Source organism: Malaclemys terrapin, chromosome 7, assembly GCF_027887155.1.
Source record: "Malaclemys terrapin pileata isolate rMalTer1 chromosome 7, rMalTer1.hap1, whole genome shotgun sequence".
Classification (NCBI taxonomy): domain Eukaryota; kingdom Metazoa; phylum Chordata; order Testudines; family Emydidae; genus Malaclemys; species Malaclemys terrapin.
Window position 1 is genome coordinate 47,439,698 of NC_071511.1, and position 27,423 is coordinate 47,467,120.

Here is a 27,423-nt window from a genome sequence, read left to right on the forward strand (position 1 = left end):
GTTCGTTGGAACGGGGCAGGTGAGTACAGTCCGAATGAGCCAGAGTGGGGAACTCACCCTCCCACAAGCTGATGATCGCTGCCCTGTGAGTGACCCCAGGCGGGAACTGGGCAGGACCCAGATCTACAATGCATTCACCGGCCTCTGAAAAGGCTGGGTGTCTCCCTGGAGGCAGGGCTGCTCCTCTGACCCTGCTCACCCAGAGTGAAATGTAGGCCAGGCCCACTGAGGATACAGATCAGAGTGAGGGGTGGGGGCAGGTCAAAGGTTTATCCAATACACACCCCCACCCTGCTTAATTAACCAGAGTAATGCAATGAGGTCCCTAGAGCAATAGAGCCCAGGACACTCCCATTAGCACTGCTTCACTTTCTGACCTCCCTCGGGCCGTGGGCAGGGGAGAGGTCAGCCAGGGTTGATGGTGGGTTTCACTCAGGTCCACTATGTTCTTTGGGGCTAAGATTCAATCTGGCTCCCAGGCAAGATGAATTATCCTGCACTTGCAGCATTAAGTCCATCGCCATGATCTCTAGTTTCAGATCCTCCATCCTGTGGCTTGGCTTGTCCCATTCCCTTCGTGAAGAAGTAGGTGGGAATCTGACCCAGTTCATCCCACTCATGAAACAAACTTGGGCAAGGAACTGATCAGTTAAACAGGAAGTCTGGGGGGGGGCTGGGAAAGGGGTGGAGCAGGGAGATCCCCACTGTGTGGTGGCTGGGAGAGCCCAGGTACCTGCTCCTTATCTGCAGATGAGGCATCATATCCCTCCAAGCATATTTACATTCCTGGCCAGGTCCCCCATAACCATTGCATCCTGCTGAGTATCTCTGCCCAACCTTCCCCTGAACTGTGCTCACCAGGAGAGCATCCGAGTGCCTCCCAGGCCTGAAGTGTTGCTCTTCTTGGAGAGCGTTCTCTCTCCTCCCCATCACAGGCGGGCCTGCACTGAAACCCTGAGCTGAACACCCCAAAAGCCTGGGGAAAATCTGGATTTGAATCAAGCTTTTTGCTGCGATGGCCAGCGTGAAAGGAGTGCATTGGGGCCACTTAGCTAGTGGTGTGTGATACGATAATGGCCTGCTGGGAACAGGAATGAGCCCATGAACACACTGTGCGCCTACACCACCTATCAACCATCCAATGGTAACAACGTCCAGCCCCTAATAATCTGTGAACCAGTGACCTGCAGGCAAAGGGCTCTGTAGCCAGCGTCCAGTCGCCTGGAACGTTCAGCCCTCTACGTTAACAGCAGATCACGCAGCGTTAAGGTGTAATCGCTGATATGTAAGCCCAGAGTAACGACATCATCCCAGATAGAAAGACACAGCCCAGTTCAGGATTTCAGCTGGCTTCAACGCTGGCCTGTCTGAAACAGATTGAAGTAGCATTCACATTGTGAATGCCGATCAGCGCAGGCCACACACCAAGAGGCTGGTAGTGCTTCCTGTCCAGTAATGTAACTTATTGATGTGCATGTGTTACAGGTCCCCTCTGTGACGATCAATGGGATACAAAGTGTTACATGGAGCCCCAGAGATCAGGCAGCTCATACTTTCAGCTCTGGAGGTCCCTAGTTCAGGCCCTCCCACGTCTGTCACAGGAGCAGTTGCATGGATTGTCTCAGAGAGGCCGGAGTTCTATTATAAGCCATCCAAATGCGTTATTATGGTGTAAGGGGTCATACTGCTGCTTAGTCTTATTGTTCTGGGCCGTGTTCCCCTGTGCACTATCCTTCCTTTGCTCTCCCTGCCTTAGGTCTGTCATTTCCTTTCCGAAAGCCTGTCTGTGTTTCTCCCCACCCCCATTCAGTCCACGCCCCTCCCCCATGCAGGGTTCTGACGATAGCCCGGCTCCCAAGAGGCTCTGGGGTGGAGGGAGTCTGGGAGGTTTCTTTCCTCTGGGGTTTTTGAAACCTAAACTTGTCAGGCCGTTGTGGCCTTGACTCTGCTACGTGTGGTCTGTGAGTCACACCTCCTGCCATTGTCTGCATTATCCCCAAGCCAGCCTGAGGCTGGGAGCTTCCTCTCCCAGCTTTGCCCACAGCACGAGGGCTGCTCCAGCTTTGAAGAAGGAAGCCCTCCTCAGTCCTCTCCTCCAAACAATCTCTGCTCCCGCCTGACCAAGGAAAGGAAGATCCAGCCATTGTGTTTCTGAGATGTGTTATCGACGCTGGCAATCGCCCAGCAGTGACCTGCTCTGGATCACTGTGCTTCCTCACCGGATGCTGCGTAGCAGACAGTGTGTGCAGGCAGCCCTGACCAGGGCCGACTCCTCCCCTCACTCCCTTGTGGTCCTTGGTTTCAAGCCTGAGTTCTGATGGCTTCCCACAACCCCCCAGGACATCTCCCGGCTTGAGTGCCAGTCTCTGCCCAGAACTCAGTTCTGTACTGAGAGTGCCTCAGGCTTGGCATCCAGGAGACAGAGTTTTGCAGAGCTCTGTGTTCGATGAGCATCCAGTCTAAGTCCCCCTTGCACCTAAGTTAGACTGCCAAGCAACTGGCTCTCTTCTCTGGGAGTGAGAGGAGACATATGGTCACAGGTGTCATCCCTGCCCTGCCCTGACGTGCCACCCGTGGTCCTCACCTCCACCCTGATGCCACCACCATCATCCAAGTTCTTCCTGCAGCAGAACCACTATCCTCAGCTAGTGTAAACTAAGCAGGCTTGTGCCTGGCTGGAGTTTGGATGGGAGGCCTCCAAGGAAGCCCACTAGGGTAGTCATTGCTGGTGGGTCAGTTCGGTATGTGGTGCTCATCTGTGTCTGCGCTGATCCAATGGCCCAGCATGGAGCTAGGGTGTGCTGTGCTTCTGCTAGGTGAAAATCAGAAAGCGTCCCGACCACTTTGTCATTAAAGAGCCCTGTCTCAGGCTGAGCTGGCCCTTAAGGGGGTGGGGGCTCAGCCTACCTTCCCAGCTGAAGGGGGTCACATGGGAGAAGATTGTGACTCGGTGTGTGGGAGTATAAAGGGCGGCCTGAGTTCATAAAACTATCTCCCGCAGAAAGGAGTAGAGCAGCTTGCCTTAATTCCCAGGCAAAAGGCCTGGGGCGTGGGATCTCTGGCAGAGCCACCAGCAGGAGACCCTGGGTTGCGGGAAGGGGCCTGATTTACATGGGGAGCTAAGGTTAAACTGTTTTACTTGGAAAAAGCAGAAGCCAAGTCCGGAAGAAAAGGGACTGAGACTGTGTTGGCTGCGAGGTCTCGCAGGCACTGGCTGGTGAGTTGGGCCTCTGCCTTACAAGCCCATGCTGGTTTTCCCGAGAGCAGGAATGCTGAATTCCAGCAGCCTGGCTGGATCCCAACTCATGAGTAAGCTATGCAAATTAGTCTTCACTTCCCCTGTCCTATAAGCTGTTGTATAGTTTTGCTATGTGCTGTTAACAAGGTAGTGCATTATGTACCAGAGGTGGCTGGATTTCATTGTTGGGCCTTAGAGCCATCCACATAGACTGTAAAATGCTTCAGGATCCTTTTGGCTGAAAGGGACTGTGTGGTACATGAACGTAAGACTGTTGTCAGTAGCCGTGGCATCGAAATATCGTGCCATTAGGATGGGTGCTTGCATACCCCGGTGATGAGTGCAGTATAAATGACTAGACAAATCATCATCTTTATGTCACTAGCTGAAATAAGGTCCAGGGCAGATGTGGCCCAATTGCAGAATTAGCGGGGGCTCAGAGAGGGGCCTGGAACAGCTCTCCTCAGAAGAGTCTGAAAAGATTGGGATTGTTCCCTTGGAAAGGATGAATAAGAGGGGATATGATAAAGGTTTGCTTGGTCCTGCCACTGCGCAGGACTTCTCAAGGTCCCTTCCAGCCCTACGTGTCTATGAAAGGCTATAAAACCATGAATGGGATAGAGAAGGGAGACTGGGAACTTCTGTTCTGCCTCATGACACATGAACAAGGGGACAGTCAATGAAACGGAAAGGTGGGGAATCCAAAACTGACCCAAGCTTTCCCCCAATGCGCGATCAGCTTGTCTTGCCAGCCCATTAACATAACTGACAACAGCAAAACTTCTGGAAGTGATATTAGCCCCCATGGTTTGAGCCAAGCTCTCACCACCAGGGACAAGGAGGTTTCTTGCCCCTTTCTCTGAAGCATCTGGTGCTGGCCTCCAGTTTGCTGGGCTAGATGGACCTCGGGTGTGAGCCAGTCTGGCAATCCCTGTGTCCCTAAAAGGAACTCAGTGTGATGCCTGTCTGGTGGCCCCTTTGTGAGATAAGCTGAGGGTCTCAGTCCAGTTCCTTGTGGATTTGTGCCCATTTCACAAACCCGCTGCTAGCTGGTCCCCGCGCTGGCAGCCTCAGCAGAGAGGCCGAGGGCTGACGCTGTGGTGTTAACTCCCTTCTCACCCCTACACAAAAGATTTGGGGGAGGTGACGAGAGCTAAAACTCCGGAACCACGAAGGGTGAATCCTCGCTCGCCCCCACACAGCTGGAGTAAACGGGCTGGGCACTGAGTAGGAATCCTTGCCCCAGGCCGTAGTGCAGCAACGGCTCCGCTCCATGGCTGCTGCCACCTCTCTGGGCTGCCATCGCCCCCTTCTTGCAGGGTGCTGGGCAGTGGATCTGTGTAGCTTGTAGATCCCCCAGTTCCTCCCCGGCCCACCATAATAGTCCTGGATGTGTGTGTGTGTATGTGTGTGTGTGTGCAGGGAGCCCTCACAGAGCTCTGTACCACAGAGGGTAGGGAATACAGCCTCCCTGCATCCATGTATTGGGTCTTGGTTGACTGAACCTCACAAAGCTGAGTTAAGTGACTTGCGTGAGGCTACGCACTGAGTCAGTGGCAGAAGCTGGCTCTCCAGATTCCCAATGCCCTGCTCTAACCACTAGACATGCTTCCTCCTAGGTGACCACAGGCTGACTCTGCTCCCGCCCTCACACTGAAATCTGTATGCTTCCCCCATGCACCTGAACAATTGTTTTGTTGCGTGGCCTATGTAGCTAGAGGCTGGCCAAGGCCTCCTGTAGTGCGTGACGTTTCCCCATGGTGAGGGCTGGCCCCGTCCCTGTGCATTACATAGTACATGGAACATTATAAAGCACTGTACGCTGAGTCTCAGGGTGAAATGAGGCATTTTTAGACACTCTCCTGTGCCCCAGGGGCAGCCTGAGACTTCCCCTCTGGGCCATTCCCTTTCCAATCCCCATCCCTGACAGCAGCAGGTAGATGAGCATTGCCTGAGCCCCCTGGGGTGGTGGCATTCTCTGAGCTCTCTGGCTGTGCTGCAGTCAGCTGAGCTCAGCCTCTGTCAGGTTCTGGTGCCTCATCGGCCACAACTACTGCAGGGCAAGAAGCTCCATTGTAGGGCTGATATTGACCCCACCCAAACCCAGTAGTCCAGATCTCACCCTCCCCCCCATCCCTGGCTTCACTAGCTGCCAGTCAGCTTGGCTGCCTGATGCTGTTTCTAGATCATTCTGAACAGGGCATGAACCCCAAGGAAATCCTGGCTCTGACTGCCGGGCTGATCAGCCACAAGCTCCCCTACCTTTGTATGAGAGGCGAAGGCGAGGGACACCTCGCTTCCAGGCATTGCCATTCCCAATGTTCAGCAGGAGAATCCAAGTCAGCAGGGCAGGGGCAGTGGAGAGGTGCCACCTGCTAAAGACCAGGGCTGGCATGCTGAGGGATTCTCTGGCCGGGGGCTCCTCTGTCAGCAGGGAAAGCTGCTCCTCCCTCCTGGGAGCATGTTCTGCTGGGGGAGATTCTGGTGCCGCTTCCAGCTGAAAACAGAAAGGGAGGAATTCTGCATCTCTCTCTGCCATGCATTTAGCAGGGCTGAATACTTAGGCTCTTGGCCTGCATGTGCTGAGCCCCTGCAGTTCTCACTGCTGCCTGGGAGATTGATTTAAATCAAAGCGATTGAAGTCAGTGATTTAAATCTAGGGTGACCAGATGTCCCAATTTTATAGGGACAGTCCTGATTTTTGGGTCTTTTTCTTTTATGGGCTCCTATTACCCCCAACCCCCGTCCCGATTTTTCACATTTGCTGTCTGGTCACCCTATTTAAATCATGATTTCAATCATCAGGTGGAAAGCCTTGATTTAACTCATTGGTTATAATCAACTTTTCCATTTGCACTTCAGTTACTTCCTAAAGAAACGTGAATTCTCAATGGTTGATGTGATCATTTAAAACATGTTGATTTACAACTAAATAGAGTTTTTGCACTAGATATGGTACAACTTTTTACTACGTAGGAGGGTACACAATAACTCTAAACATTTATTTAAGCAATTCTATAGCTTACTATTTTCAGATTCTTGTTACTTGTACACTTTTAGTATGTTAGGAAATGGTGAATGATATATTGCTTATTTACAACATAATTAGCTTTTGGCTCATGATTTGGGCCGAGCTGCATTAGGATGGTAATTGGAATTGAATTAAACACACAACAGCAAATACAATTTATTTTTATTAAACAAAACGACTTTAAATGTTTTGGCCACATAAATGTCTCTTATCAAAGCATGTTTCACATTTATAACTAAACTCCAATAAGTTTTGGCCTTCACATATTTTGGGTTAAAATCAGATTTCCTTTTAAACAGGTTTATTTTTAAAAAGAAAAGCGTTATAATGTAAGTTACAAAATCAAAAACATCTGATTTTAAATAAAAAAATCCAATTTAAATTTTTTTCAAAAAAATCTTTTTTTTTTTTTTTTTTTTTTTAAATTCACTCTGCTTTGCTGGCTTGGGCCCTATCTGAGAATTAATTGCATCAGTGGCAATAGAAACTCAGGCCTGGGCTCTGTTAGGGTTCTGGCACCAGTAGAGGAGTCCTGGGACAACCCCAGTGCAGGCATGCTGTACCTCTGTAAAAACCACTTGCACGTGTGGTGTTGCATTGGTGTGGGAAGAGCAGTCCAAATCCCCGCCTGTGGGCAAGCCATTAGGTGATATCTAAGGGGAATCAATTCTCCAGCTCCATCAATTCGCCAAGAGCTTATCCCTGTGGGGCTGAAATTCCACCCTCCCCTTCCTATTCACAGCCCCACCCAATCAGCCAGGAGCATTCTGAACTACAGAACTCCTTGTCAATTGCAGAGCTCAGAGGGCTTTAAACCTGAGGGTCAGGCTCATTGGACTGATGGGGATACAATCAGTATGGAAAAGTACAAAGAATCCCAAGGCCACACAGCAAGTCAGTGGCAGAACCATTGCTTACTAATCATTATTCATTTGCTATTGAAATAGCACCTTGAGGGCCCCAGCCAAGATCAGGTCCCTGTTGTGCTATGCACTGTGCAGAGACAATCCCTGTTCTGTAAAGCTCACACTGGCTAAGCGGACCCAGGTGCAAGGGGAAGGGACTTGCCCACAGTGCTGCACTGTGGCATCGTTAATGATGTTTTTATGATGGCCCATATGTTTAGGTGCCCATCCCTGTAGGATTTCAGTCATTTTACAGCACAGCCAAACAGCTTCCAAGGGATGGGGAGCAGGTGTCCCCCTTCCTTCAGCATAGTCACCTCTGCTTCCTTGAGGAATTCCAAGATCACAGAGTGCACTAGCTGGGGAATCTAATGCCTGCAGGCTGCAGCTGTTGAAAAGCCTGCTCAAAGAGGTGCCTCTTGCATCTTGCCCAGATGGCAAGGCAGCCATACCCTGTGCATGGGAGTGCCCTGCAGAGATAGGCTTGTATTGCAGCAGCACTGGCATGTGTGCAAGCAATGTGACAACGTTTGCACTACTGGGGCCTGGTCTACACTAGGATTTTACCTCGGTATAGCTGCGTCTCACAGGAGGGTGAAAAATCCACACCCCTGAGAGACTGAGCTATGGTGACCTAACCCCTGCTGTAGACCACGCTTCCCCCACCCTAGCTGCCGCCTCTTGGGGGAGGTGGGTTACCTGTGCCAACAGGAGAATCCCCTCCCATGGGCATAGGTAGTGGCTACAGCGGTGCAGACGGGCCCGTCACACACAAACCCTTAACTCCAGTGCAGTAGTGCTTTTCACTTGGTTTGGCTGGCCTGGGGAGGTGGGTGGGGATTGGCACAGCCTGAGAGAACACCCCCGCCCCCACTGCCCCAGCTGCTAACACACCCACCGTGTCATGTGGATGCAGGCTAATGCTGCTTGAGTGCCACTATTCCTCCAATCCCTTCCCACAATTTCCCCACCACACACCCGAAAGGCCAGAGGACTTCTCCCACAATTCACGGGTGGATGATGTAGACGTGCAGGCTCTAGGACCACACTGTAGTTAAACAGCCCCTTAGCTGGAGCCCCTGGACTCTGTGTCAGCTGGCCTGCACCAGCTGTGGGGTTTTAATTGCAGTGTAGCCAGACCCTTACTGTTCTTTCTCCTTTGATTTGCCACTTCAGTACCGGGGCTTTGAGAGGCTGGCATCAAAGAGCCATTTTCCACCCTCATGACCACATTTCTTCCTGCCATCCCCCCAGAGCGGCTGCTGCTTGGGCCACCTGTTCCCTCTGCAAGGGGGAAGAGGAGAGGCTCAGGGGCAACAAATAAAATGAGCAACAGTAGTGAAGAGAGGGAGTGTGTGGGGGGGATGGGTGCTGTTCCAGCACCATGCAGGAGCAGCAACAGGTGTATCCCCACCATAGTGGCCCTTCTGGGCCAGGGCAATGCCTGGAGCACAGCTAGGCAGGGAGGTTGCCCTGGGTAACAGCATAGAGGGTGGCAGCTAGAGGCACATACTACATTCTGTCCTGATGGGTCTCCCTGCCCCCCTGAGTAAATTGTACTGATCTTCTCTCTCATGTGCATATATTATATCCACCTCTACACACAGCGATGCTTGCATTCCCCCTCCTGGGCCTGGAGCTGTCTCGCCTGTGAGCTGGGAGTGTGTGTGCACCCTGCCCTTTCCTGATGGACTAAAACCTGCATGTGTTCCAGCATCCTGGCCAGGAAGCTGAGAAAGCGGAGCTCAGCCCCAGGGGTTTGGGCAGAGCAAACCCAGTGCTCATCACAAGGCCAGGGCTGGGGCTGGCTTGAGACTCCTGCCAGTGTTCACTGGTTGCTGGAAGCCTTGGGAAAACGCTAGCTGGTAATTGCAGGCTGCTATAAATGGAATTTCCCTGTCTGGGGAGAGTTGCTGAGCGGTGGGAGGGAGCCCTGTGTGACCTGATTTCCCAAGATGGTCCTTGGTGGCTGCAGGATTGTGTGAGGGGCAGGTGGAGCAGAGCCCTGACCCTCCACAGCCTAGGACTGTGCCTGAACCACAGCCCTGTGGTTGAGGGAGAACTGGTGTGTTTCACATGCCACCTCCAGGGGATGAAATAAAGGGACTGGTGGATACCCTGTGCCAAGGTTCAATACTGTGTCTCCCGAAGTCAAGGGGAAACTCCTGCTGGGATCAGGATCAGGCCTCAAAATGAAATCCAAATAATAAAGGACAACTGCCCTCCCCTGCAAGAGGGACAGTTCACTATTGGTATAAGGGATACGAGTCCAGGAGACTTTCACCTACCAGTGCTAGCCGTGAATGTGGCCCAATGTCTGCAAAAATGCAAAGGATGCAGCCAGTGATATTTAACCCAAAGCAGGCAGGCAGTCGTTGCTAAAAGGGACAGGGCAAAGGAAGCACAGTTACAAAAATGGATCCCCTGTTCCCTCTATACCAGTGGCTCTCACCCTTTCCAGACTACTGGTCCCCTTTCCAGAGTCTGATTTGTCTGGTGTACCCCCAAGTTTCACCTCACTTGAAAACTACTTGCTTACAAAATCGGACATAAAAATATAAAAGTGTCACAGGACACTACTACTGAAAAATGGCTGACTTTCTCATTTTTACCATATAATTATAAAATAAATCAATTGGAGTATAAATATTGTGCTTACATTTCAGTGTATATAGAGAGCAGTATAAACAAGCCATTGTTTGTATGAAATTGTAGTTTGTACTGATTTCGCTAGTGCTTTTTAAGTAGCCTGTTCGTAAAACCAGGCAAATATGTAGATGAGTTGATGTACCCCCTGGAAGACCTCTGTGTACCCCCAGGGGGTACATGTACTCCTGTTGAGAACCACTGCTTTATACTATCCCAGGACTTAATTCAAAGGCAGTTTCAAGCCAATGCTTCTTTGCCTTGGTATTGTTGGATATAAATCCTTCTTACAGTGCACAAGGCTTAGGAAAGCCATTTTTCTCTCTACTGCCCTTGTTCTGTCTTTTTTTGCCCCCAGTGTCTACTGTACCAGTCTTTTAATGCAACTTGTGGAAGTTCCTGCTGCAGGATGTTATTGAGGCAAACAGTATACCCAGGATCAAAGAGGGACTAGGCACTTAGGGGAATAAAAGGAGCACCCATCGTTACACTAGCTAGGGGGGAAATTACAAGGCTTCAGAAGCATCAGAGGCAGGATGCCAGGCTTCACTGTTCCTTCTGGAGAAATAATGCCTATGGCCGTGGCACTGTGTTAGTGCAGCAGGTCAGGACTGAGAAGCATGGGCAGGGCATTGTGGCAGCTCAGGTTTTGAGGTTAAGGGGTGCAGTGAAGTTAACTTCCATGGTGTCTGTGCGGGGTTGTCTGCCCTCAGCTTGGCATTTACTTTGTTTGGGGCTCCTTCAGTTCTGGAAACAGAATGTCAAAGATCGCTTTCAACTAAAGTTGGCTCACCAATGAATCCCCTCCCCTCACAGTCCTTATGCTGGAAGCACTTCTCCCTGGTGGGCTTCCCCACATAGCAATGTCCCTCCATGCCAACGAGGCACTCTGAGCTTCTCCACACAGCCAACTGGGCATGCAGCAGTGAGTGCTTCTGCACCCCTCTCCCCAGGACGTGTCAACTAGGGGCCCCACAGCAGGCACTGCCTCCCACAGCAGTGCCCTGCCCATATCAACGAGGACTCCAGCAGAGGCATCCTTCTCCCAGCAGTATCCTGTCAACGCAGGCCTAGCAGGTTCTCCTCCACTCCACCCTAGGATAGAAACCAAGCAAGGGCTCCCCCGTATGAGGGATAATGGCCCCAAGCTATAAACCTCTGCCCAAATATACTCTTGGAGGGAACTTGTCCCAGGCAGAGTTTATACAGACTGAGGGGGGGAGCGGGTGACCGGTGGATGGAAACAAGCTGCAGATGATGAATCCAAGGTTAAATTAAACACTCCCGACAGCTTTATGTAATCAACTGTCCAGAACGACAAGTGTGTTCTCACTCTGTTTGGAGCAGGGCGCGCTGTGGGTGCAGGCGGCTGGGCAAGGGCACTTCTGCGTGTCTGGCTTCAGAGCCAGGACTGTGACAGGAAAGACGCATCCAGATAGTGTCAGTGGGAGCCAGGCCAGTCTTTATGGGTTCTGGATTTGGGGGGATGGGGCAAGGTTTTGGTGAATTTTCTCTCTCATAAAAAAGGACCAGTGTCCCTGGGCAGAGCTGGTCATGATCCCAGGATGAGCCATAGACGCCCTCTGCTTGACCTGCAGCTCCTCCACCTCTGTGCCAATGTTCCCTTGCCTGACCAGCAGCACTTCTGCCCCCCCCCGCCCCACAACTCTCCAGATGCACCTCAGTCACCACCTGCAGCACCCCCCACCCCCTGCTGTGTTTACAGGCCTGGCCATCCACCCCCCAGCCATGCCATGGCCCTTCGAACCTGAAAACTAGAGTCCTCTGCAGAACAGCACCAGCTTCCCAGCTCTGCTGCTGCGCCTCACCCTGATGTGGGCTGCTGGTAGATACCAATCCACCACGAACTGGACTGAAACAAGACAGGCTTTTCACATAGGCAACCGAGCAGTCTTCCGATGGTGACAACTTAGTCACTATTGACCTGGGCTGGCTTTGAGCCATTGACCGGAGTTGTGCATTCCCGATCCCACTGACCACCCAGGTTACCAGGAGCAGTGCCTCTCTCGTTGTGCCAAGTGCTTGTTGTGACAGTGCTCTGGGAGCAATGGATCGCAGGGAGACCCGGTGACTTCGTCTGTGCATCCTGTGGCATTGCTCAATGCGCCTCCATTAGAGCTGATCCCTGATTGAGGGATTTGTACCCATCTACAGGTGGAAGATGACCACTATAGGGGAGGATGTAAACACCACAAAGGGGTTACCCCACAGAATTCCTCCCAAGTGCTGTAATTAGGAGTTATGGGAGGAAACTGAGCTAAGGAGTTGTCGACTGAATTTCAGGGAACGTATCCTGGCAGTGAGATCTAGGTTGTGGATCACCTCCCAGAATGGATGTGTATGTTGTGCTTGAGCCTTCTGAGCTATACGACGGCACCAATAGCAATTACAACATGCTCCCTGATCCATCCCCCCGGCCCAATGGGGCCTGCCATTTGCACTGCACAGCTCAGCAGGTTCTTGATGGTTTCCAAAATGATCCAGAAACAACATTGCAGGAGATTGCTGGCTTGTGTTTCTCTTTGGAGCTAGATGGGTCATGCCCAGGAGGACGGGGTCAACCGCTGGGTGCAGCTCAGGGGAGCAGCCAGCAGAGATAGCCAGATGGGGGTTGCACGTAGTCTGTGAGCGTTACAGGGTGGTAAAGAGCCCTGCAGGGGAAGAGAAGCTTCCTGCTAGATCAGGCTGTGGGTGACTCTTAGGTTGCCTGAGATAGGAGAGCTCAGTGCCTTTAACTCCCCCTCCCCAGATACCCGCTGCATTGGGCTGGCATTACGCTGCAGCGTGGGAGAGCAAGGCGCGAGTGGATTAGCCCCAGATCCCGTTCTTAAATCCAGGCTTCACGCTCCTGGGGGGCCTGATGCTGCAGTCCTGCTTTCACCTGCAGATGCTCTCCTGAGTCAGCAGGAGTTGGAGCCGGGGGTGCTAATGAAGCATTAGGATGTGCTGCCATGCCCCCTCTGGCCATTTTGGATGTGCTGAGGATGGACTCCAGGCACTGCAGCGTCTGGATGGGGCAAAAATGGAGAAGCTCATCAGGGCTGCAAGAGGGACTTGGATGGTATGTCTATGCTGCTATTAGACACCTGCGGCTGGCCTGTGCCGGCTGAGTGGGGCTCAGGCTCACGGGGCTGTTTAATTGAGGTGGCTTGGGCTGCAACATGAACTCTGAGACCCTCCCACTTTGCAGGGTCCCAGAGCCCAGGCTCCAGCCTGAGCCCGAACAGCTACACTGCAATTAAACGGCCCCTGAGCCTAAGTCAGCTGGCATGGGCCAGCCGTGGGTGTCTAATTGCAGAGTAGGCACACCCAGAGAGTCCCCGCAATTCCCTGAGCAAAACTGAATCATGCACCGAGTCAGGCCTCGCCTGAGTGACAGGGCCATGAATGACCACTGTCCCACACCTGCTCAGGGCATAAGCAGGAGGCATTCCCAGGCCACCCTTCCCCCTGCTGTATAGCGCGTCGCTCTGGGGCTGTGCTTACTGTATCTGAATCTGGAGAGGGGCCTCTCTCTGTGTATTCGTTTGAGTGGTGTATTAGTGTGCTGCTACTTGCATCTCCATGTACATGTTATGTGTAAGGGGTGGTAGCAGTATGCATGGGCACATACTCCTCTGTATACATCTGTGTGCAGAGACACATACCTATATCTGTGGGCCCAGCCTGTGCCTCTGTAAAAACAGATGTGTGTGCACTTGTCTGCATGTACACGTGTGTCGAAATCTCTCTATGCTCCATGAATTCCACGGAGGTTTTAGTTCCTATGGTGAAGTGTGATGGATTCCCCAGCAGCTGTGGCTGCTCCCTGCTTAATGCAGGGGCTCAGGGCAAGACAGCTGTCATCTTTCTCTAAATGAGATGACAAAGACAAAAATAAACGAGTTCCTTTCCTCCCTGCCCCACTTCCCTCCCCTGCTGTGTTTCCCAGCAAGGGGAACAGCCCTCTGTGCTGTGAGTGTGCACAGGTCGCTGGATGGCACGTATTGTTCGTGTGAGCCTTACGTACACGTAACATCTCATCCCTTGTGCAAGTGACCTTAAGAGGCAGAAGTGTGATGAACATGTGACAGCAGGGTAGCCAATACATGTACTGTAAAAAAGTGGCCTGTAACCTTCAGTCATTTGGGGTGATACATATGAGTCAGGAAACTGCCTGTGCAGAGTCCTGAAGGCGGAGAGAGGGAGGGAGCAGGAAGAAGGGATGAATTCTGCAGCCAGCACTCAAACTGGGGAAATGCTAACCGGGTATAACAGGCACATTCTGTGCAAGCTTCCCTCACACCCACTCTCTGCCAGGGCCCCTCCATCCTGACTGGTAACCCCCTGGTTACTCCAGCACTGTGACCCTCACACAGTCCTGCCGATGCCCCTCAGTCCTGATTGGCAAGATTCAATGCGGTTATTGCAATTATCACCCCGTGCGGATTTCTCCCAAAAGCGGCAACACAGAAGCGTGCTAAGTTCCAGGAATGTGAAGGAACAAGCTCTGTCTGCTCTCAGCGCGCGCACACACCCCCCCCCCTCCCTCCTTTGGTTGAGCTGCTTTAGCTTTTCACCATCTGCCTTTCATACCTGCCTGGTAGGAGAACCCACCGCTCCCAGGTGTGGTAATAACAACTGTAGCAGACACAGCTCCGTCCCCCTGATAACTCGGCGCCGGAGAGCCTGGCAGCAGGTCTTGTCCAGGTCAGGGGAACTTTATGGCTTGTTTTGACATTTGGGGCTGTGAGCTCTTCCTTCAATTTTTATTCTTTCTATGTTGTGATGTAAAGAGTTCCCAGCCCTTCCAGGGTTCAGCTGTTTTGTCAATTTCACTCCATCTGCTGGGCGGTTGCCTCTGCTTTCTCCTCCTGCCCTATTCCGTGTATGGAGCTGTGTCCATCAGAACTATGCCAAGTTCTCTGAGGACCCGGCAAATCCCAGCTGCCGCCACTCTCTCTTGCACTGAAAAGAATTTTCCATCTGTTCCATGGACAGGATCAGTGGGATCAGGGTTTGGCAGGCTGCTCTCCAGGGAGCAGATCTTTGTCTGTCCAGAAGGGACACATACGTCTCTGGGAGTTCTGCTCCCTGAGGTTCCATTCTGCTGGCACCATGCCCCTTACGGCTTGTAATGCAAATGGGGAATGACTGTGCCCATTGATGGCCAAGGTGGTTAATACCACTTTAGGAGGGGTTAGGGAACTGGCTTTCCTCTAACAAGTGGCTGTTAATCCCATAATTTGGAAGCTATTGTCTGTGGCTGAGGCACTTACCAGCTCTCACTCTCTATCTCTAACCTTCCATTCTTGAGCAAGGCAGTTATAGTGTTGGCTGGTGGCCTCAGGGTTCCTTGATCCCTCCTCCGTCTGGTTTCAGGCCTGAGTAATGCCCAGAGCCTGCACTTGTCTCGCTGGCTGGCAGTGGGCCAAGGGCAGGTGTTAATGCTGATGATTTCAGATCACTCGTCTGCCTTTGACATTGTTGACCGTGGGGTTTTGTTAACTTGCCCACATGGAGCGAATCCCCACCTTCTAGGACCGGTCCACTCTTTCTCCGGCAGATGAATCCTGCTAGGAGGCAGTGGGCCAAACTGGCATAGGGAAGTACCACCTGCACCTCCCCTCTACCAGCAAGTGTGGGTCTGGTCTGGCCCAAGAGCTGCAGGGAGCCCCCAGGTGCTGAGGAGGCGACAGTCGCTGCAATGGGAAGAGGTGTTCCAACTGACCAGTGATTACATAAAGTAATCAACCAGTGAATATGATGCCTCAGAGTAAAGTCTAAGCCAGACAAAATATTGTCCCATGAGCCCCAGTAGAGTGGAGAGCCTCTAGGACTGTGAGCTCACTTCCTGCCTGGCTCGGGATTCACCCATCCCTAGCTATCAATGCCACCAGTTCAGATCCTATCTGGTGGCTCACACTGCTGCCATCTCCACACTGTCCACCCTTCATCTCTCGCCACTGAGAGCCCACTGTTTGGAAGAGTAGTTGTATGAAGTGGCCTGGCTCCTGCTTCCTTGACCATCCTGGCAGGTCTTCTCTGTGGGGAGTAAGCCACAAGGCAAATGAAGCCAGATGGCAGCTGTGACAAGTTTGGACAGATTGAGAGGAAGAGGGCTGGGCTTCTCTCCAGACAAAGCCCAGGGTCAGAAAGGCGAGACAAGTGCGTGGCAGCCACATCTCAAGCTGAACCAGCAATGTGGCCTGCTTTCCTGGCTGTTTGCCTGAATCCCCACTCTGATGAACCACTGAAAAGGCAAGAAAATGTGTGCAGCTGGTACCCTGCTCCTTACACTAGGATCAGGCCTCTGCCCAGAGTATGCCTTCCAGACTCCCTTATTAATTATAGCAACAGCAAGCAGTGCAGCATCTTGGAACCTCCTTTACCTTCTGCCTTTGGGACTGAAGTTCTCTCCTTGCAGAGGAACGGAGCTCTTGCTGGTTAGAGTTTGAGCAGAGCCAATTCAGTCATTCTGGAGGACCAGGAGAAGGAATAAATCATGTTTCATCCCATGATTTAAAAAAAACCCATCCTGCAACCTTTTGAGAACTCCACAGATGAAACGACTGGTGGGAAGAAGTTGGCATTTGGCCTGGAAATAGCCCTGACAGAGGCGACGTATCTTTGAGTTTTCTGGTGAGAAATGGGTTTAGAATGACTAAGTTGGGAGCCATTGCATAGTGAATTCTGCATGCCTGGGACATTTGGCACAGGACTTTTCACCCAGCTCTTAGAATGTGCAGCTGGGGAAGCATTCACTGCACAAAGCATGCATGGCCAGCTCAGAGGAAAAAGGTAAGTGAGGGACTGAGATAAGGACATCAGAGGAACCTTTGGCTTAGTCCATCTGGAGGACATAAGGTGCAAAAGAATGAGGCAGGGCTGCTGTCTACTCTTTAAGGCTCACAAGAGGCAGTTCTGCTGTGATGGACCATAGGAGCTCCACACCACACAGAGGGCAGAGGAGGGGGATTCCTTCCTGTGAATCTCCTACCACGTTCAGGGCAGCATTCTGGTGGTGTTCAGATTAGGGCACTTGTGCGTTATTGCCAATGTTCTGCAAGCCAACACAGCTTTCAAGGCGTGGATAGCCGTAACTCTGTTCCCTCTTGTGTGTGCATAACATGGCCATGTAGAAACTTCATCAGTGTCTTTATGCTGCACACTGTGATCAATCAGAACTTCTTGCAACCTCTGGCTCCAAGAACCCATGGCCCTTCCACTGCAGAGAAAGGAGAGTTGCTGATGGCCGTATCGTTTTGCCATGGAGTTGAGCCATCCATCAGAAGGCAGTGTTGCACCTAGTTACTTAATTCATAATGGTGTCAAGAGGTTTAAATGTCCTAATGTCTGAAGTGTGCTGATACCCTCTGATGGAGGGTGTGGAGGCAAAGTGCCCACGTAGTGTATCAAAGAGCCTCTATCCCACCCACATCACGGAGTGTGACTGATCCCTAATGCACTGCAGATTCCAGGAGACACACACATTCCTGAGAGCTCTTTACACTGAAATTCCCTTTGCTGGGAAGAAACTGACACTTGTCACCTGTCTAATAACACATGGTCTCACACTCAGTACAACAAGTCAGAGACCCATGGAGTTTGTCCCTCTTTACCACTCACTTCATCAGACTTTCTGAGCTGAATCTGTAGGTTAATGCAGCAAAATCAGATGGGGGCTCCAGACCTCGGTGTGCTGAGTTTGAGAGATGGCCATTGCCAGGCATGATGCGCTGTTGCTAGTGCTTTTTACATCAGCCCGGCTCAAGATCATTGGATGCCCTAGGGGATAGGAATTTAAATATATTCCATATCTAGAGGAGTGGGGGTTGCTGCAGTGCCCTAACCTCTCAGACCTGGAAACATGGGTTCAAATCAAAACAGAAAATAAATGTGATGGTCTCAATGTCACATTTTTACTTTTGGGCAGGAAAGGGGTGGGTTTGTGAGGGGATGCCAGGTCAGGATTGAGGGGCAGTTGCAGAGCTGTGAGGGGATCCCAGGGCTGGCATAGCAGGGGGTGCCAGGTCAGGACTGAGGGGCAGAGGCAGATCTGGGGGGGGGAGCTCAGGGCTGGCATAGTAGGGGATAGCAGCTCAGGACTGGGGTCATCAGCAGAGCTGTGTGTGGTAACTTGTAAAGCACTTGCCTGAATCTAGCAAGTGTTAGCCCCATCTTTTTCATGATCCTTCACTTCATGCAGAACAACCTTGTTAAGAGAAAATTGCTGGCTCACAGGATTTGGATACAGAGACTTTCACCTCTAGGTCACCGGAGCAAATCTGGACACGGTCAGTGGAGACAAGTAACTGGCACTGCTGGCTGTTCGGTGGCCTCTGTGAAACGTGTGTGGTCTGTCAGGTTCCTAGTGGTCGTGGCCTGACCTCACAAAGGGCCCTTTGCTCACAGTCTCAGCAGTGAGGCCAAGAACTGAAGGCACTTTCCCTAGAGCTGCTCAGCCTTGACACAAATGGGGTGGGGGGGGGGGAAGCTTGCCCTGCAGCACGGATACATCACTATCCAGGGCTATCAAGAAGCCAGTTTCTAGCGCTTGCATTCAACTCACTGAAAACTCTCCTACAAATATATTTCAAAGGGATTTCTCCTGCTGAAAGTTAATCTGCAGTAAACTAAGACCACCTTGGCCCCAGAGCGAGTTGGTTGCTTTGCTCAGTGACCCAGTTAGATGGATTCACTGATGCCAGCCAGTGCCCTGGGCGAAGGTTACTGGGTCTTACCTTCCTGAAGCTGCTCCCTGCCTCAGCTGAGGGAGCCTGCCTCCCCCACCTGACACATCAAAGCTTTGCCAGTATTTTCTTTTAATCCAGAGGAAGCCCACTCCCTGCCCTCCCCTGGTCTCCTGCTCTAATTGGAATAAAATAGAACAAACAGGCATGGGGGACTCTGGCAGAGAAAATGTTTTAATGTGCAGTAGGAGGTTCCTGCACCATCTCTGCTTCTTCTCAGAGGCTGTCAGCTGCAATGGCTCTGTAACTGCAGCCTGGATTTGATGTGAGGCTCTCTGGATGAGTCCCCAGGACCCCTGTACAGTGCCATGCTCCCACAGCCTCTTAGAAGAACTGCTCTTTCCTCTGGCACATCCAGGCCTGCCTCTCTCACTCCCTGAGTGGCCTCACTCCAGGGGATAAAATGTACCATTCAGCCAGCCACCTCTGGAACGAACCTCAGTAGCATCCCCTGTGGTTTGAGCCAGGGAAGGAGAGGCTCTGTAGTTTAATAAAAAGTTAAGAAAGAGATCTTGCTTGGTTTTTGCCTTAGGTGGTTCCTCTGCAGCCCTGCAATAAAAGGCCATGGGAATTTTCCTGAGCCAGGAGCACTGGATTTGGCCTGTCTAATCTCCTGGGGATTAGTGAATGGCTGAGAGGCAGATGCACACCATGACTTTGGCCCCAGCTGGCCATTCATTCAGCCCCATGTAGGGGCCCTGCACCCGGGTGATCCTGGTGATGAGCTGAAACCCAAGGAAAATTTGTCAGGGGGGAGGGCAAATTGAGCTGATGAGAGGAAAATAAACCTGGAGCCCCCAGTGTCCTTTGCAGGGTCACATTTCTGACTGCGGCCACATTTTAAGGCAAAGAAGGCTCCCGTGTCCCCAGCCATTTAACACCATATCAGTCAAACCTGAATGAATCTAGCAAAGATGGGGTTAATCAAAGAGTGCTGAGCGTCCAGGAGGCGTGTCTGTATAAAAGCTCCCAACACGAATGATACATCAGCTCACTTGCACTGGAGTGAGCAATAGTGTAGCCAGGGCCGGGGTGTGTGGGGCCAACCTGATGTGTGTATGTGGTATCTATCTAAGGGGCTTTTGTCTCCCTGTCACTGTAGTATCAGGGTGCCTCAGTATCTAATTATCCCCACGACACTCCTGTGCAGTAGAGAAGTGCTAGTAAAGATGGGAACTGAGATCAAGACTAGGAGTATGTCTACCGTGGAGCTAGAGGTGTAATTTCCAGCTAGGGTCGCCACACCAGTGCTAACTCTGGGCGAGTTAGCCCCGGGATTTCAGATGAGATTGGCCTTGGGGCAGCTAGCCAGTGCTGCTGCTCACTTCGCTGTGACTACACTGCTGTTTTTAGTTCACTAACTCCATCCAAATGTCTGCACCAGCTGGGAATGACCTCTTCAGAACCAATGTAGACATACCTTAGGTGATATGCTCAAGAACACACGGGCGTCTGTGGCGGAGCAGGGTTCAAGATCAGGTCTCCCACAGCCCAGGCTGGCTCTCTAGCCACTGACCCATCCTTGTTTTCTGCAGTGCAGGCTAGGCCAGCCTTTTTGAAAGAGCTCAGCGTGCCAGGGATGCTCTGGCCCTTTATGTCCGAGTGAGTGTGCATGTGTGAATGAGAGCGGATAGGCACAGGCTGGGGTGTGGATGTGGTTACAGCATTCAGGTAGTGGTACACTACGCAGGTGCATCGCATGTGGTACAGTTCTGTTCTCAACATGACTCAGGAGAGACTGAAACCGAAAGCCATTGTCTACCCGGCTGTTCACCACATTAAAAGCTCTGGGAAAGAGACTTCCTCACGTTATCTGACATCAGAAATCTCCCCCTGGAAAGTGAGGAAATAAACTTGAGCCTGATGCCGGGAGACGTGAAGGAGGTGGCGAAGCAACCACACAATACATGGCAGCCTGCCAGTGAGTTAGACATGAAGAATCACAGCTGATGGCCAGGTGTTTTTGAAGCGCATTGTTTCTGTGAAGTCATATCCTGGGCAGGCACACGATTAGACTTTATTCGCCATGAGCAATAATGTTGAGCAACAATTGTGTCCCATGTCATGCAAATAAAATAGTGTCGGCCCAGTGCACGTGTATGAGTGAGTGGCACAGTGGGTGTGAGTGGGCTGTCAGCTGGGTCTGGGTATACAGGGAATGACTGAGGATGGATACAGCACAGTCACATGAGCGTGTGTCCATGCAACCCATTGGTCAATGTGTTCATCTCTGTCTCCTCTACAGAGGATACGGATCAGTCACAATCCCTAGCTACAGAGCCAGGCTCTTTAACTCTATCTGTAGAGACTCCTGCTTTTAGTTCTCAAGGTTCTCAGTTGAGTTCCCAGTGTGGCAGCCATCGCATCTATGGTACTGATACACCACCCTAACACCTTGCTAGCCAGGTACCGGTGGGTCCAGGGGTCTGTTTGTTTGTGCTCATGATTGTTATGATCTGTGGGGATATTTAGAGAGGCAGCATGACCCAATGGAAAGGGCTCTGGAGTGAGAACCAGCCCCCCCCCCAATGAGTTAAAGAGTGTTCTGTTCCCAGCTCTGCAACCTCAGGCAAGTCACTTTGCCTCAGTTTCCCTAGCTGTGGAAGAGGGGTAATGATACTATCAAGTCCTGTGAACTCTGTTGATGAAAGGCACTCAGAACAAAGGCATTTGGGAGAGCAAATGTGGGTCATTTAGGAAACTGAAGAGGAGAAAGGGCTCAAAGCTAGGCCTGGGAATTCCTGGAACAGAATAAACTCTTTTTCCCCCTCTCTGGTCTGGGGTTCTGTCCTGCCCCTCTCAGGAGCTATGTCACAGCAGGTCATTACCCCAGTTAAGAATGTTGCCTAAATACATGCATGTGGGGAAGGACTGGCTGCATCTTTCCCAAAGCTTCTCTTCTCCCTCCCCCACCCTAGTTTAAAAGCCTTCCCAGCTCCAGCTGGGATGTGTGGAGCTACTCAGCTGATTCCTCAGCTGTCTGTCTTTGCCTCGCTCATTTTTTCAGCACCAGGTCTGTGCCTGGGATCCCAGGTTTTGTAAAAGCACCGGTCATTCTGCGCTCCCCGGAGAGGTCCTCGCTGTAATTCCAGCAAGAGTGTGGGCTGGGCTGTTTCTAGAGGAAGAGGCAGCTCCCATGGGGCAGTAGCCAAGATTGGCAATAAATCTTCCTTCTCGCTGTAAACAATCCTGGAGAGGGTGTCACAGGAGCACGGATGGAAGCGAGGAGGCCAGGAGCACTCGCCTGCTTTAGTATCCATCAGTAAGTGCGTCCCGTTGGCTCTCGTCCCTGCTTTCTGTGCAGAGACGACCATTCCTAGGGAGCTCTGTTGTGGCTCCTGCTCTAATGAGCTCAGCTGTTATTCTTTATGTGTGAGCTTGGTGCTGGCGAAAGGAGTACAATGGACAGCCCTGTAGCGTGAAGTCCTCTCATGTACAGAACAGGTATGGTTCAGCCACCTCCATGAACAGGACAGGCAGTGGCATTTTGGAGAAGGCTTGCAGGCCAGTTTTATATCTTTACAGGTTCCCTGCTCAACTCAACTCTCTCTCATCTCCACTGGCTGCAATGAAATTAGAGCAGGGTATTTGGCCTAGTGTTTCTAATGAAACTGATAACTCCTGATCCGCCACATTCCCCCATCTCGAGCTAATGAATAATAACTGTGTTTGTATCTCTGTGATGCTTGCACTAAAGTTAGATCAATAAGGAATAGCTACAGACAATAAGCAAGGCTCTACAACCTGTATAGATTCATAGCTTCATAGATTCTAGGACTGGAAGGGACTTCGAGAGGTCATCGAGTCCAGTCCCCTGCCCACATGGCAGGACTAAATACTGTCTAGACCATCCCTGATAGACATTTATCTAACCTACTCTTAAATATCTCCAGAGATGGAGATTCCACAACCTCCCTAGGTAATTTATTCCAGTGTTTAAACACCCTGACAGTTAGGAACTTTTTCCTAATGTCCAACCTAGACCTCCCTTGCTGCAGTTTAAGCCCATTGCTTCTTGTTCTATCCTTAGAGGCTAAGGTGAACAAGTTTTCTCCCTCCTTCTTATGACACTCTTTTAAATACCTGAAAACTGCTATCATGTCCCCTCTCAGTCTTCTCTTTTCCAAACTAAACAAACCCAATTCTTTCAGCCTTCCTTCATAGGTCATGTTCTCAAGACCTTTAATCATTCTTGTTGCTCTTCTCTGGACCCTTTTCAATTTCTCCACATCTTTTTTGAAATGCGGTGCCCAGAACTGGACACAATACTCCAGCTGAGGCCTAAACAGAGCAGAGTAGAGCGGAAGAATGACTTCTCGTGTCTTGCTCACAACACACCTGTTAATACATCCCAGAATCATGTTTGCTTTTTTTGCAACAGCATCACACTGTTGACTCATATTTAGCTTGTGGTCCACTATAACCCCTAGATCCCTTTCTGCCGTACTCCTTCCTAGACAGTCTCTTCCCATTCTGTATGTGTGAAACTGATTTTTTCTTCCTAAGTGGAGCACTTTGCATTTGTCTTTGTTAAACTTCATCCTGTTTAACTCAGACCATTTCTCCAATTTGTCCAGATCATTTTGAATTATGACCCTGTCCTCCAAAGCAGTTGCAATCCCTCCCAGTTTGGTATCATCCGCAAACTTAATAAGCGTACTTTCTATGCCAATATCTGAGTCGTTGATGAAGATATTGAACAGAGCCTGTCCCAAAACAGACCCCTGCGGTACCCCACTCGTTATGCCTTTCCAGCAGGATTGGGAACCATTAATAACAACTCTCTGAGTACTGTTATCCAGCCAGTTATGCACCCACCTTATAGTAGCCCCATCTAAATTGTATTTGCCTAGTTTATCGATAAGAATATCATGCAAGACCGTATCAAATGCCTTACTAAAGTCTAGGTATACCACATCCACAGCTTTACCCTTATCCACGAGGCTCGTTATCCTATCAAAGAAAGCTATCAGATTGGTTTGACATGATTTGTTCTTCACAAATCCATGCTGGCTGTTCCCTATCACCTTACCACCTTCCAAGTGTTTGCAGATTATTTCCTTAATTAAGGTATTCCTTAATTACTTGCTCCATTATCTTTCCTGGCACAGAAGTTAAACTTAACTGGTCTGTAGTTTCTTGGGTTGTTTTTATTTCCCTTTTTATAGATGGGCACTATATTTGCCCTTTTCCAGTCTTCTGGAATCTTTCCCGTCTCCCATGATTTTCCAAAGATAATAGCTAGAGGCTCAGATACCTCCTCTATTAGCTCCTTGAGTATTCTAGGATGCATTTCATCAGGCCCTGGTGACTTGCAGGCATCTAACTTTTCTAAGTGATTTTTAACTTGTTCCTTTTTTATTTTATCTGCTAAACCTACCTCTTTCCCATTAGCATTCACTATGTTAGGCATTCCTTCAGACTTCTCGGTGAAGATCGAAACAAAGAAGTCATTAAGCATCTCTGCCATTTCCAAGTTTCCTGTTACTGTTTCTCCCTCTTCACTAAGCAGTGGGCCTACCCTGTCTTTGGTCTTCCTCTTGCTTCTAATGTATTGATAAAAAGTCTTCTTGTTTCCCTTTATTCCTGTAGCCAGTTTGAGCTCATTTTGTGCCTTTGCCTTTCTAATCTTGCCCCTGCATTCCTGTGTTGTTTGCCTATATTCATCCTTTGTAATCTGTCCTAGTTTCCATTTTTTATGAGACTCCTTTTTATTTTTTAGATCATGCAAGATCTCGTGGTTAAGCCAAGGTGGTCTTGATTCCCATGGGACCTTACCTATCAGCTCTCTGAGCTTACCAAAATCTGCCTTCCTGAAATCCATTGTCTCTATTTTGCTGTTCTCCCTTCTACCCTTCCTTAGAATTGCAAACTCTATGATTTCATGATCACTTTCACCCAGGCTGCCTTCTACTTTCAAATTTGTTGGATAGTCTGTGCCACGCTGTGTTATTTTCCCAACATATATCCGGATAGTTGAAGTCCCCCATCACCACCAAATCTTGGGCTTTGGATGATTTTGTTAGTTGCTTAAAAAAAGCCTCATCCACCTCTTCCACCTGGTATACACACTCTCATTTATTTCTTTAATGGATTGGATAAACCTGGCCTGTAGGAAAATCTGACAAAGTCTGATCTCTGCTCTAAAGTCCTGTGGGTGGAACTTCAAGGGGCCTAAGGGAGTTAGTTAATGGGATTTGGGCCCCTTTGAATGTCCCAGCCTATATTTCTGTGTCTCAAATGTGTGTGTGTGTGTATGTATATATACACATTATATATATATATATAAACTACTGCTATCCTTTCTGGGCCATGATAACATGACCTCTCTGGACACTAAGCTAGCAACAAGGCTATGCTGGCCCCTAGCTCAACAAAGATTCCATGCTGCTCACCAGCAGCCAGCTAGATTCCAGCCACACACCCATGCAGTGATACAACACCGAGAGATCGCAAACTAAGCTGAGTCCTGGCAACAGCCTGAGATTTCTGGCCAGCTATATTCTGCCGACTGACAATCCCCCTACAAAAAGAACAGGAGTACTTGTGGCACCTTGGAGACTAACAAATTTATTAGAGCATAAGCTTTCGTGGACTACAGCCCACTTCTTCGGATGCATATAGTCCACGAAAGCTTATGCTCTAATAAATTTGTTAGTCTCTAAGGTGCCACAAGTACTCCTGTTCTTTTTGCGGATACAGACTAACACGGCTGCTACTCTGAATCCCCCTACAGTTTCCATTGGACTTGGTATCTTTTAAGCAATATCCCAGACGGCTGGGTAGCATTTCTGAATACAGTATCATCAGACTACTGCTGTGCTCCACCCCAGCAGGGGGTGTCATATCAGGGGTGGGTAAATAATCTCTGGGTACACAGTTTTCGTTTAAATTTGCAAAGTGCTTTGGGATCCTTTTCTATCTATAAACATATAAGTGCAAGTAATTATTATATTGGTCCATTGTTCAAATGAAATCTTACAAAAAGACAATGTTGAAACATCCCTCCCTTTCGAAAGGCAGTATTGGTTTTGTCTGCCCAGGCTCCCCAGTCATCAATAACACAAGTACTGAAATATTTAGAAACCTAAAGAGCGTGAGTTAAATGATTCTTTCAGAGAGCACTTTACATTTCTCAGGGTCTGTTTCTTTTCTGCCTGCTACATTGCATGTCCTGAGTTTCTGGGAGTAGAGAAGTTGCAGAGAGGGAGGTGCGACAGCTGGTTTAAAGGAGCAGAACTTTGCCCTGGAGAGGGTTTAACTCATTCAGTGGACTTAGTGGTAATTTTTTTCTTTAAACATTAGTGCTGTCAGACAAAGTCAAATGGAAAACAAAGATTTATTTAGTCATTTTTACTTTTTTGGGGGGAGGGGGACCCAGCAGAGTAGCCTGTGGTCAGTGGAACAGTCCTCTGAATGGAACAGTCCTTCAGTGAAAATGTGATCCATAAACTAATTTCAGATTAAGATTTATTGGTGGAAAATTAAATGGTCAGAGTAAAGAAGCCATAGAAATTACCAGCATGGAATATACAAAGCCTTATCCTGGTAATAAAATCTGCTGAATCCAAAGTAAGGCATTTATAATGATGACAAATAGGCTTACTAGAGACTTCCCCATCACATAATATGGAACAGGAGTGAGAGAGTAATCTCTATTTGCTCTTTGAGTTAGGAAAGGATAAGTCACAGTCAGAAGCCGTTTTGCAGATGTAGAGGCCAGCTGTGTGCTCCGTTACAGTGGGTTAACCCTGACATAACTCCACTGACTTTGATGGAGTTAACACTGGATCTGTCCCAATGTAAATGGAAACACAATTTTGGTTCCACAGGGAGAAAAAAATACAAAGATTTTCCAGCCACTAACAGTAGCACTTTAATAACTCTTTGCTACTCACCACCCCAAGGCTCTGCTGACTCTTACAGATGATGAGCTGCTGTCCCTTTACCAGTGTGCTGTCTGCTTATGCTGCTTTCCTGTTTCAAGCTCAACAGCCTCCAGTGCATTAGCCCCTTGCAAAGCAGAAGCACCTGAAATGTACAAGAAAGCTGTAGAGTAAGGGTGGAGTCAAGAGTGATGTCATCCAAAGATGGCCTCCATTCATAAAAACAGTAGGAGCTGTTACCAGACCATCTGTTCCACTTATTTGTTTCATTCTCAATCCTTAATCCAGTTCCTTGGCCCAGACAAAATTTGCTGGGAAGAGGTGACATCTAGTGGTAAATGTCTGTATTCATCGAGCTAGATGTTTGGATCCAAATACTTTCCAAGCACCTATTGTAAAATTGCAAACTGGCCACTGATCATGGTTGTGAAGTGGGTGCAGATTTTTGTATTAAATTATGTGTTCTCTGCTTTTCTAGAGCTCATTTCATTTGAGGAGCTCAGTACACCTGACAGAGATTGATTAATTAACTCTCAAAATATCCCAATAGGTAAACACTTTGTGATTATCCCTCCTTTATAGATGGGGAAACTGAGACACAAAGAGGCCAAGGCCCAGATTTTCAGTGGTATTTAGGCATTTCTCTGCTCAGCACTGAGGCCTACGTGATTTAGGTGGCTACGTCCCATTTTTAAAAGTCACTTAGGCACCTAAGGGGTGTGATCCACAAAGGCACTTAGGCATTGCAACGTTGAGGGTCATGGCACCTAGAAAATCCAGGAACAACATTGTGATCCAAAAAGCCAAGTTAGGCAGGTAGGCTCCCTGTTCAATGAATGGGAAGAGAGAGGCACATATGAATGGGGTCCACAAAAAACAGCACTTTTAGCAGGGAGCTGCTGAAGCCAGCTAATAGGAGATGCCAATCAGAGGTGTATGCTAAGCCCTGCCCCTCTCTTGAAGA

At 49.7% G+C, this 27,423-nt stretch overlaps 1 protein-coding gene across 2 annotated transcripts in view; it reads right to left on the reverse strand.

Moving 5' to 3' along the window:
- Positions 1-26,579, reverse strand: part of LOC128840617 (semaphorin-3D-like) — a 43,613-nt gene extending 17,034 nt beyond the window's left edge. For both annotated transcript variants that reach the window (XM_054034844.1, XM_054034843.1), the window contains exons 1-2: positions 26,472-26,579; positions 5,501-5,735 (exon numbers count right to left, since the gene is read on the reverse strand). In XM_054034844.1, coding sequence (XP_053890819.1) covers positions 5,501-5,551 — 51 coding nt within the window. In that variant the 5' untranslated portion in view covers positions 5,552-5,735; positions 26,472-26,579. The remainder of the gene's footprint in view (positions 1-5,500; positions 5,736-26,471) is intronic.
- Positions 26,580-27,423: the final 844 nt, after the last annotated feature.